The 12,518-nt window shown below is 34.9% G+C and overlaps 1 protein-coding gene across 1 annotated transcript; it reads left to right on the top strand.

The window, feature by feature from the left end:
• The first annotated feature begins 2,626 nt into the window (after window positions 1–2,626).
• LOC145616966 (uncharacterized) lies at window positions 2,627–12,193 on the top strand. Its single transcript, XM_081671679.1, has 13 exons — window positions 2,627–2,889; window positions 3,151–3,844; window positions 4,731–4,815; window positions 4,950–5,039; window positions 5,318–5,391; window positions 6,393–6,477; window positions 6,563–6,652; window positions 6,790–6,920; window positions 7,759–7,840; window positions 8,521–8,568; window positions 10,650–10,722; window positions 10,811–10,914; window positions 11,536–12,193. Exons 1-13 carry the CDS (start codon window positions 2,685–2,687, stop codon window positions 11,650–11,652), a joined length of 1,878 nt encoding a protein of 625 aa, XP_081527805.1. The 5' UTR covers window positions 2,627–2,684; the 3' UTR covers window positions 11,653–12,193.
• Window positions 12,194–12,518: the final 325 nt, after the last annotated feature.

The raw sequence follows: 12,518 nt of genomic DNA, 5'->3' as shown, positions 1-12,518 counted from the left end.
AATTAGTATTTTATTAGAGACAATTAATTTCTAAGCTAATTAGCTTAGCTAAGCTAATTTGCTTGGCATTAGCTTGACCAAGCTAATTATTAAATATACTCCAATGGTTGGGCTATTAGCTTGAAAATTATTAAAATTGCAAGCTAGTCTTTGAAAGCAACCATTGGAGTTGCTCTAACAATATGAATAACAAATTTAATTACAAGAAAATGTAATCATAAATTACAAAGTATTTTAATAACTAGTTTCATGTAATAATCCAGGACATCGCCCGGGCTCAAAAACTAGTTTATATCCTAAAAATGCGTTTTTATATATTCGCCCCCATTTGATTTTAAAAATTTTGTAATAATTGTGTCTTGAATTCCCTAAATTGATTTTAAAAATTATGTTTATTTCAATATTTAAATGCATCTTTTCTTCTCTCTATATACATATTGCCTCAATTAGGACGAATACCACTGAGATAATACTACATTCCATTGTTGCAATAATGCCGTAAATGTTGTGGTACTTATGATATACAGGACGAATACCACGTGGTTGAGACTTTGGATGGATATGTATTACGCCCCAATCACTACAACGCCTTTGTAGATACTCATAATTATAATCCATCCGATGGCTAAAAATTATTATTATGACCAAACACCAAACCTAGTTCCTCTTTTACACAAAGACCTTAAAAATTGGTTAAGTCATTTTTCATGTGATTTGAGCATGGTATGTGAATGCTTTGTTTTGGCAATAGTTATTATTTTGTAAATTTGTAGTAACCCATATATAGCCTCAAGTTCAAAAACTTACATTTTAACCACTAAGTTATTATTACATATTACATGTCATTCTTTCAAAAATTAATATGAAATTTGAATCATGATATGACATCAATACGATAACTTGGGCAATACTCAATTCCAAAAAAAAAAAAAGAAAAAAAAAAGAGTTCCTAATTGAAAAACAAGCTAAGTAATTAAATAAAATGAGGTAAGCAAAAAAGCTAGGAAATAATTAATCCAACGAACTAATCAAAACATCACTTTAAGGAGATTCAATTGCTAGCTATAGAATGATCTTGCAATCAATCAATCAATAATATTAATAATAATAACTATAACTATATATACTAAAAGACACACCAGCAATAACACGTGTCAATTTCTTGTATGTTTTCACTTTTTTTTTTTTTTTTTTTTTTTTTATGTTGATATGCCAATAATAACTACGGTTGATTAAGGAAATAAATAATCATTTGTAAAACAATGTAATTTTGATGGAATATTTTTAAGAATATAATATCGATTTAATATACATTAACCCATTTACAAAATTTTTGATTTGTATTTTTTTATGTAGAAATCACTATAAACTCCTTCTGTCCCTTAATTAGATTCCTATTTCTAGCATTTATCAAAATTATAATTAAGGGTCTGTTCACATTTACTTAATTTCATTTCAGTTCAGTTCAGCTTCAATCAGTTCAGTTCAGCTCCAATCAGTTCAGCTCCTAATTTCCCTCTCTCAAAAAAAATATTCATTTCAGTCCAGTTCAGTTTAGCTCCAATTAGTTCAGTTCAGTTCGGCTCCAATCAGTTCAGTTCAGTTCAGCTCACTTTAGTAAATGTGAATAGGCCCTAAGGGACGAAGGGAGTACTATAAAAATTGAGAAATTTATCAAAATTATAAATTAATTCAATACATAAATGGATTGCACTCTTCTTATTTGTTTCTTTATTAAGCAGTCCAAAATCTTTTGACGCATTAAATAGTCCAACATAATATCATATTTTTCATTTTATTAAATTGTAGGAAAAAATGTGACTCTCTTAATTAATAATCACAATAAATGTCGTTTCAAGAACAAACGTTAAATATGGAGTAATAAATCTATTAAAAAAACATATAGAGTAAGTAAAACGTGGCACAAAACCTAACCTAGTTAAAGACTAAATGCAATGGTAATTGTGTAATTTAAGAGTGATTAATATATGACACTCAAATCTAGTTCTCATCACTATGATTCAAATCATAAGAAAAATAAATTCAATAACAAACAATTACGCTAATTCTAGTTCATATTCCCATGCTAAATTAATCAACATGTTACCCAAACAATCATGGTTGATTTATCCAATTTATGATAGACAGTAAACTACCATCAATTTAAATAACACAATCAACATCAATTATACGAAGTATCTAAATTTCATATTTTATATCTCCCTCACTATAACTCGTGTTCGATCACCCGCAACAACAATCAGGAGGGGACTGGAACTCAATCACCCCGAATCCGGATTAACCCAAAGGGTAAACCGTTTGGAACACCAAAAAAAAAACCCAATATCTCCCTCACATTTTCATCAATGAACTCCCCACGACTATTATCCACCAAAGCAAAATCCACAAAGTCATCATGTATGTCATCGATTGTGTCAGGGAAAATCCAAGTACCTAATTATCATCAATTACTAGAATTGAGAGTGAGGGATAACTCAAGTGGTTAGAGCTCCCCTCCTAATACTCAGTGATACGAAAACCAAGCACCCGCATTTTCGGATATCCAAAACCCCTAGTACACAATTTTGAACACCCGTAGGATTCGAACCCATAACCACGTGCTCATTTGATCATTTGGGAAGGACAAAAATGGAGACGAGTCATTTTTGGTAGTTGTCGAAAACATGCCGGACAGTTCGAAGAGAGAGAAACTTCCGTCAGGATCTCCGACCAATAATCCCGGCGAAACCACCGGAATTTCCGCCGGAGAATCGCAATCTTCGCCGGGAAATCAATCGGAATCCTTTGATTCCTCCAAAATGCGAAAGACCAAGCCTGGAATCAAGCGCCTTTTGCTTACACTTTCCGTCCTTTTCTCTTTCATTTTAGGTATTCTTTCTTTCTCCTTGATTTTGTTAACTTCAATTCGATCGAATTTAGCTTTTTAACTAGTTCAATTATCTGATTGAAGTTGTAAATTAGCTAATTTAATTCTAAATGCTAAATAAATGCTGAATTTTCTGCTTAAAAATCACTAATGTAGCTGAATTTGATTGACGCTTTTTGCTAGAATTGGTGATTGATTGGCAGTTTAATAATTTGATTGGAATAGTTTGTTTGTGTTGTTGATTTGATTCTTACTGTATGAAGGATTTCCTTTTCTGCTGAAGTCTGTGGAAATTTATCGATCACCGCTTCCGTTTAAGTACATGGATTCGCTTTCTAGTGTTATTGAATCGGAACCGTTGCTCTTTCCGTGTCGATTTCAAGCAGTTTTTTTAGGTTTTAGTGATGAGTTAAATGATGCGGATAAACTGGGGTTTTCGATTGCGGAGCGTATGAGGGAAGTGGTGGGTCATGATCAAGCTTGTGGAAGTTGCCGGAGTAATTTTACTGTTTCGGTTTCTTTGGAGACGGAGAAGGGTTGTGTGCAGAGTAATAATGGCAAAAATGGATGCTCTTGGCAATGTGGGTTGTTAAAAGATAATGATTTTGATGCAAAGTGGAAGGATGATGAATATATTGATGGATTGTTGGAAAATTCAGTATCAGGCAGTCAAATATGTGCAGATTCTAAGGGAAAGGTTTACAGCGTTGTTGTGGTTAAAAAGGATGAGGAGGTCAGGGCAGTGGTAGGAAAGCATAGGCATGGATGGATCATTGGTAAGGTGTCCGAGGCAGAGGCAGTGGAGAGGATTGCTGAAATTTTTGTTAGGGTATTTATGAACGGAGGGAAAGAAGAAGGCTCGATTCATGGGGAGTTTATGCCTGTTGGTGCTGATGGTCGGGTAGTACTATCTTTTAGCCTGTTAAATTCTAATCCACATGACTGGATTTATGACTGGTATTTCCTTTTTCCTTGTGGTTTGCTGCAATATATTTTGCAAACGATTATTTCTCGTGTTTTTTAGTCATGCTTTGTTGATCATTTGACTATACGCACTTGACTTGTACCTCTTTTCTTCGGTAAAAAGGAAGCAACCTGAAATTTTAAACTTTTAAGTTTAAAGATGATTAGTGGGCTATTAATTGTCTTGTTGTATACTTGTATCTTAATGATTTAATGCTTTCTTAGATGCTGTGTAATAAAACTAACTTCTCCGATATATATAAAAAAAAGTGAATTCCATAGTTGTTGTTGCACCTTTTGAGGAAATCCATTTTAGGTTGAAGTCCATTGGATTTTCTGTATAATTTTTACCTGCTTTGGTGCTTTTTTATCTGTCATCGGTATCAAGGGAGGAATGCCATTTGTATTATCCTATAAATCTATCACTACATTTTGACAAATTGAAAGATTATTTTCTCTTATGGAGTCTCGTCTGTTGCTTCCCTTTCAAAAAAAAGTTCAGTCATGTATACTGGAAAATATAGCAGCTGTCTTATATTTAAGATAGTCAACTTAGTATTATTGTCCAAAAAATTTGATTCCTTCTTCTGAATTTGCGGGGTATGGACGCAATCTTTTTGAAACATTGCTTAAGCAAATTGCACTTTACTTCGATACACACTGTTGCCAAAGTTAGTACTGAACAGTGGAAGTTATCTTAACGGACAGTGCTGAAGAATGGAATTAAACTTCTCCATGTAGTTGATGTCTTAGACCTATAAACATTTAGTTTGATGGATCAGAATACCATCACACTTCGATAAGCATTGTGAATATCTTATGGATGTATTTTCAGTTAATGTTATGTGATTTATAAATTTATTATACATTGTGCATGCAGGAATTTTCAGAGGGTAAATGAGATTCAACTGGCTCCAATTGTTGAGGCTTTGGCACCGATAGCTAATATAAGTGTAGAAAGTCAGGTATAGCTCTTTGTCTGTAAATTGAGACTTGTCTTGAGTTTTGTTCATTCCCATTTTCTAGCAAGCGTGGAGGTGTAATAGACAGCTTTTGCTTCATTTGGCTTTTTGAATGCTGACTGGACTCCTCTTTTCAGATTTTGTACCATACTCCAAAATCTTTTTTCTCTTATTGGGATGACCAAAGAGGCGCCTACATTTATGACTCTAAGGACCTTCCCTTTTTTGTAAGCAAACTTATTTTCCATTTTCTTTATTTGTCTAAAATCTCTCACTTTTATAGTAATTTGTTTTTGTGTCATTTGATGTTCCTAAATCTGCAGGAAACCATTAACATCTTATTTCTATGTGGCATCTCTATCCTAACCCGTATATGGCTACATATTTTCTCTCTTTCTTTTTAAAAACCTATTAGACTTCATACACAGCTTTCTAACCTTTTTTTTTGGCTTTTTATGAGCTGTGGTCCTAAATGTTTTGCTAACTTGGTCTCAACATATAACAGGTAAATTCAAATGAATGGCATTTGGATACTTCTATAGCAGCTGGAGGACGTTCAAAAATCCTGCATATTGTTGTGTAAACTCCTGAACTTTATAGCTGTATTATTGTCCAGTTGTATGTCAAGATTTTAATTTCATTGCATATCATAATGTTAGATTACTGCGGTCCAACACCCCCCCCCCCCCCCACCCCCCCCAAATCAAGTTTTCATGACGGTCATAAAATAACTTGTGATGTATTCTTATCTAATATAGAAGTTCTGTGTTTTTGAAAACAAAATCACTGAATAGTGTGTGTGGAAAACACTCAGCTTTATACTTGTATTTTGGCTTGTGTGATTATGTGTGTACATTTCTCAAGCTACACATTAAAAAAAAGGAAAAACATGTGGAAGAACCTGTATATAACTACTACAATAGATTTTATATGGTAGTATTAACTTGGCATGGTTACATTGTAGGCCTAATTTTAAGATATCTAAATCTAAGAGTACGAGATACAAAAAAAAAAAACCTAGACTAGATGGCGTTGGGTATTATTCTGCTTTACAGTTAATTGTTGCAACCGTTGCCACTGCTTTTAGATTTCAAGGGAGATTTTGCCAATTTGCCTGAAAAATGTTGGATAAACCCTGAACTTTGAAAATAATTCCACCACATTCATTGTTCTAGTAATTCACAAAGACCTTAATAAACCTCTATCATATTAACTTCTTGCATGGAGCTTTGCTTAGATGGTTTTAAGGGACTAACCCTATGAACATGAGGGCTTCCTGTTACATTTGACAAACAAACTGCAATGTTGGATTCACTTCCGTTAGAGCTTCCAGTTACATTTGATAAACAAGCTGTATGTTGGATTCATTGGATTTTAGTGATCCCCCTCCCCCCCCCCCCCCCCCCCACCCCCTCTCTTCCCTTCTAGCATAATATCTGAAATTATACCACTCCCCCCCCCCCCCCCCTCAGTCTGTTCTGTATTATGCACAGTCTATTATGAAGAATTTTTTCTTCTATTTTTCCTCTGGTGCTTGACTTCTAGGAGCTCATATACTTTTAATCCTCCATGTGTTTCAGATATATACCATCTGCAAAGGAGTGCCCTCTTTTACTGCAGCTTCCTAATGGAGAGATCTCCATGACAAATGGCTTTATATCTCCTGTAGGCTCTCATTTTCTTGTCCAACTCCTTTATTTTTTCCCTTTTTTGAATTAAAAACTGCGGAATACTAATCTTTTGCTTTTAGATGTGGGGAGGTGTCATTGTCTGGAACCCTTCTGGCTGTTCTGGTCATTCTGAAACTATGCGTGAAGCTAGGCATACAATCCCCTTCAAGGTAAGTACAGCATCCTACTGATACTGTTGAATGACCTTATTATTTCCACCTTGTTTTTCTCTGTTTCCATTCAAGTCTTTGTTTCTGAAACAAGTTTCCCTCTTATTTTCTCACAATATAGTCATTTTTGGTGATAGGATCTTGAAAATATTGTTGAGGTTTTTATGGGACAATTGCGGCAGCTTTTTGGTCTTAAGTCTGAGAGCCTTTATGCTGGTCCTTCAGGAAGAGTCAATCTTCTGACAAGTGAAAGAGGCTTCACTGAATGGTGAGGCTCCTTTAAGACGTATTTGACCAGTAAATTAGTCATTAAGAACAATTACTTATGAATTATCTGAATTTCATTTTTCGCATTAAATTTTGGTGTGAAAGATACTACTCCATTATTGTATGAACTTCAGTGGTCTATATAGCTTAAATTTGTATTTCGTTACACTTTTAAGGAAAGAAAATGTGAAATCTGTTATTCTGGTTTGTTTCTGTCTAGCAGGAATGTAAAACAATTTATATATTGCGTAAAATTAAGAACAGGCAACAGCTAAGATGCCATTAGGAAACCACTCAGGTACAGCTAGACACATCCATATAACATCCTGCAGAATATAATAACTAAGGCACTCCAAAGTCCAAACTAAAGAAAGAAACTAAGAACTAATTAGGACTCAACAAAATCATTTTCATCTGAACTAAAATCTTTGGAATTTAGGATGCATTTTTAAATTCTGATGTGTTCTGTCACTTATGCTTTGTTTGGATAACAAAGAAGGAAGGAAAGGAAGGGGAGGGAAAAAGGAGGAAAGGAAGGGAAAGGAAAGGGAGGGGGAGGTGAGCTCCATTTTCCCTCCAAATCCCTCCAAATTTGGAGGGATTATGCTTATTTAAGAGAGAGGGAAAATGGATCCCTCTCTCTCCTTTCCCTTCCTTCCCCCAATCCTTTACTTAGACAAGAGAGTTTGTCCCCCTCCCTTTCTCTTCCCTTCTTTTCCTTCCATTTCCTTCTATCCAAACAAAGTGTTAGTCTTTTCCACAAGTGGACTGAGCTTTGTTTCATATCATTATTTTCGATTACTAAATTTCTCCGTCCTGTACCTTTTGACGCTGTTTAGGGAATTGGATCTGTTGGCTCGACAGCATACATGCTTCAATCTTCAGTCATGTGCAACCACGCTTGGTTCTCTTTCCAGATTGGTATGCTATTTGAATGTAGAATCTAGAAATAGCATAAAAATGTTTGGAATATTTTTGAAATTCATTATGGTACCTCCTTAATTTTTGACCCATTAAACACCATAATATTATGTTGGTGCTTTTGGCCATTGTAAAAAAATTCAAAAATACAAATCACATTATTTGTAATACCAAGAAAATGATAAACCACACCTTTCCTTCTTCCATATCCGTTGGGTGAGAATTAAATCTTTGTGAGGGTTCTTTACTATGTCTAGTTTGTGATGTAATTCCATTTTTTTTTGGTGGGTGGTATGTCTAATTGTGTTACTGAATGGTGGAATATTTAATAATGAATTAACTGTTTAGGAATGAGTATATTGGATAGCATTGTTTTTGCAAAGATGGCAAAGTTAATCTACTTTGGTTTCCCTGCTTTGTTTCTGATATTTAAGTTGTCGTAATACTGAAAGTTTCAACTATGCCTCAAAACTCTAAACTGAAGAACCAACGGAATGTTACAGTGTATATGGTCAAGAATAAAAGGGTACTATATGAATTCCATTTATTTTTAAACCAAATGATTTTTCAAAACTAATTACATAATTATCATATAGATCTTCCAAATGTTTTTACTTCTTGCATGTTGTAAGATCTTCAGAGTTCAGACTTCAATTAATGTAAAGTTGTATTTCTTGTAGGTTCAATCACTGCCAAGGATGATCATAAAGGATGAAATAGGAAAACAGGTCAGTTGCCATTTTGAAGGCCTCTCATTAATTGTCTTACTTTTTTTGGTTGCATTTGTATTAGCGGAAATTATGGGGTTTTGAACAAGAAGTTTCTCCCTTAAACTAAAGATTTGTAGTTTTGTACCCTTATTAAAAGATTCAAGTTCGAATTCATTTAACAGTTTCATCTTGAGAGAGTTGTGGGTGTATCTGATTTACTAGGTTCACTTTATACCCTTAAGCTTGATGTAGGCACTAAATGGATGTGAGACCGCTAAGAGTCTATTTTCATTGATCTCAAGCTCCACTCCTGGTGATCACTTTTCCTTTTACTTTTGGGGACTTATCTTTGCTCTTCAAATCTGGGTCAAGCAGCTTCAGAGTTGTCTCATCTTATAACTTTTGGGGACTTATCTTTGCTCTTCAAATCTGGGTCAAGTAGCTTAATGTAGGAACTAATTGGATGCGAGACCACTAAGAGTCTGTTTTCATTGATCTCGGGCTCCACTCCTGGTGATCATTTTTCCTTTTACTTTTGGGACTTATCTTTGCCCTTCAAATCTGGGTCAAGTAGCTTTAGATGCAATTTGTTCCCACAAATTTTTCGGCACCAAACAAGCAGACTAACTAATGAAATTCCCTGAGGCCTGTCACTTCGAGCTAGATCTACTAGAATATGAGTCTTTTGGACACCTAAGTTACTAGACAATAACACTTGTTTAAACTATATATGGCATTGATCACTTGGGAAGTTGACTGAGTCAATGAACTTGTGTTTAAAAGCTGTGTTTTCATTCTATTCTTGTCTTCCTTACAAACAGCTGGTCCCAACGAATCATATGTAGCAAACTTCCACATTTGTTTAACATATCTGAATGTTCCACATCCAGGCAACACCATTTTGGCCCACTAGCCTGCCACTAATTGTTGTCATGGAGCTCACTAGAGCACAACCCCGACTAAGGTAGTCATCATCTACATCCTGTACGGATAAATGGAAGCTGCCTATGTTTACTATAAAGCTGACAGAAGACACTTGGCAGCACTAGAGAGCTTAAATGTTTCCCATACGCCATTTTTCGTATGACTGCCTTGTTTAAACTGATCGGATCACTGAGCCAGACTACTGTCTTTCGTTACTTGAGAGATTTTTCTAGACTGAGGGATAGAATATGTGCCAAGGACATGACATTTCATATACTTTCAGTTTTTCATGACATTTAATAAAATCTTTGTGTTTTACCAGCTTTTTTATCTCAGTCATATTTCTCTTTCTTTTTCCAAACCTTACCATTTTTCTCTTTACGTTATTAAGGGCTGCATTTCGGCATTAAATGTATTTCCTAAAATGGTGCCCCGCATAAGTTTGGAGATTTATGACAAAAACACGTGCAAATCGCTGTAATTTATGTCAGTTATTCTTAATATTTTCCTTCATAGCTTATTATATGCGACCCTCCTTGGGGCTGCAGTACCCTACATTTGGAGTCTCATTTGTCATGCTTAGTGTTTTTTTTTCTTTAACTCACGTTTTCTCAAGTCTAACTTCCCCTATTTAAGTATTTTGCTTTTGCACTCTTTTTTTTTTTTTTTTTTTTTTTTTTTTTTTTTTTTTTTTTTTTTTTTTTTTTTTTTTTTTGTGAAATAGCTTTTGCACTCTAAACTGAATTTTCCTGCTCCACTTTTCACAGATGATTTCAAATGACTATTTATGTTAGTAATCCCCACATCCTTTTTGGGATTAAGGCTTTGCTGTTGCTACTTTTGTTGTGATGGTGTTTCCGGGTCCTATGAAGGATCTTTATAGAAAGGAGGGTTTTATTTTATTTTTTTTATAAATGAATTTGGAGGTAAACCATTTTTGGGGAATTGGGGCTATAAAACATTTTAGTCTACCATATATAATCAATTCTTATTAGTTGAGTCTTTTGAGAGCCATCTCACAATGTCATTCCCAGTTACAACAATTTTTTTCTACGTGCTAGCTACACACAAGCACACCCACACTCACGTGTACATACATGCACACTCACACACATGTATGTATGCACATGCACATATATTTACATATTCATATCAGAGGTTATCAACCTGTGCAGGTACAATACTCTCTTCATGCTGCAAATTTTGCACGAAACAATGCTACTCTTGGTGCCTATGATGACTCTGCTGGTATTTTCCGTTTAAAATGTGATTTTTTTTAATCACCTTGTACTTCTCAAAATGTAGTGCTAACAAATATGTACATCTTCACTATCAGTGTTGTCACGGCAAGCAAGATCTTTGGCCGAAGATGCCTTTTTTCATCCTTCTATCATGTCTGTGAGCTATTATTCATTTGAGCACTGCTTTGCAGTCTACTCGGTTAGTCACTTAACTTTGTGTGTGTGTTTTTGATAATGTTTATGAAATCTTAATATAATAAAATAATAAATATAGATGGTAGAGATGTGGCATGGTGCCCCGTCTCTAAAGCTGAAGTCCTTGCACGTCTGCTAGACTTTTAGGGCATCTTAGGAAAAGAGACTAGATCATTTTATGGTAACCAATGCTGCCTGTGAACTTGAGGAGTAGGTTGTGTGATATGTTTGATGCAATCTTACATGTCTTTATCATTTGGATTTTAGCTGTATGACTTGTATCAGATCAGAATTTCCTTAGGTCTCATTTGCTGATAATTGTCCTGTTGCGCTTGGTTGCACGGGAGCATTCTTGCACGTCTGATCCTTTAGATTAGACCTGTAGTTATGTAATTAGATGTACTAAATTTGTTTTGCCCGTGTCCAAAATTGAATATTGAATTGATATTTTCTGGAACATAGCCTGATAAAAAATGCTGGATATTATTGAGGACCATTTATAGCTTAGAGTAAAATTTGCAAGCTATAATAAATTTCTATTGATGAACCAGAAACAACTGTAATACACAATGGAAGATTGTTTGGTAACGTATTCTGATTTCCTCATGTATCTTCACAATGACAGCCCTTCTTCCTACCCGTAGCACTGCATGTTCTCCTTGCAGCTTTCAAGGAATGGAAACGATACAAGCAAGAAAAGCTGAGGCACTTAACATGGAAAGCGAAAGAAGTTACATCTTAAACCTCAGGAATGAGCAGAATGAAGACTTGACTGCTCCCAGAAAACTGTGATGAACAGAAAAATTGCCCATGGCTTCATGGAATTTTTGAAGCCCTCTTATGAGTCTTGTTGTGCAATGGGTTGGAAAAGGCTCGTAAGCCACTTTTCTGAGCACTGAGACGAACTAGAAATGTTGGCGATTCATATCTTTTTGATTATCGTGATTGCTCCCAGATCTGAGGACATCCTGCTTTCTGACAAATTAATTTATTAATCGTGATGGCTTGCTAACTAGTTTTGTAGAAGAGTTGAGGAAAGAAAAGGGGAGTAAAAAAAATTTAATACGCAGATGTTAAATTAAAAAATTCTGATAGAACTTGGGCAACCTGTATTTTTGTAGAAAACTTCATCTTTAGTACTTACTGGCCCAAGGATCTGGATAGTTTTTTTATTTTTATTATTATTATTATTATTATTGGCTAAGCAAATGATAGTTAGTTACACTATGTTTTTGCAAAATTTTGCATCCTTGTATTCAATACTTTTTTTTCTCTTGGTTAAAGACACAAGGATTTTGACTCTTTTGTCAACTCAAATTACACAATTTGCGTGTCAAGGAAATAAATCTTAGCACGACCTCTCGCTCTGCAATCTTCGTAGTCCAGCAGAAAAGCATGCATCAACCATCATACTAGTTTAAACTACATGGTTGTACCAAAGACGGGCCTCACACAATCTTATACCGCATAATTGCACCAAAGACAAGTACCATAGTGACATAGCACAGCCGAAGACAAGAGGGGGATGCAAAATTATCATCCCAGTCCAGGTTTTTCCTCATCCCAGACAAGAGGGGGATGTATAATGGGTCACGATGCTTCTAATTA

This window comes from Chenopodium album, chromosome 3 (assembly GCF_948465745.1).
Source record: "Chenopodium album chromosome 3, dcCheAlbu1.1, whole genome shotgun sequence".
In the NCBI taxonomy this organism is placed as follows: Eukaryota; Viridiplantae; Streptophyta; class Magnoliopsida; order Caryophyllales; family Amaranthaceae; genus Chenopodium; species Chenopodium album.
This window is presented reverse-complemented; position numbering and strand designations above follow the sequence as displayed.

Bases quoted from the DNA above. Each gene is read 5' to 3' on its own strand.
- LOC145616966 (XM_081671679.1), top strand. From the start codon at position 2,685: ATGCCGGACAGTTCGAAGAGAGAGAAACTTCCGTCAGGATCTCCGACC. The intron at 4,816-4,949 runs GTATAGCTCTTT...TCCTCTTTTCAG, and splicing joins ATATAAGTGTAGAAAGTCAG to ATTTTGTACCATACTCCAAA. The intron at 10,723-10,810 runs GTATTTTCCGTT...CTTCACTATCAG, and splicing joins TGCCTATGATGACTCTGCTG to TGTTGTCACGGCAAGCAAGA.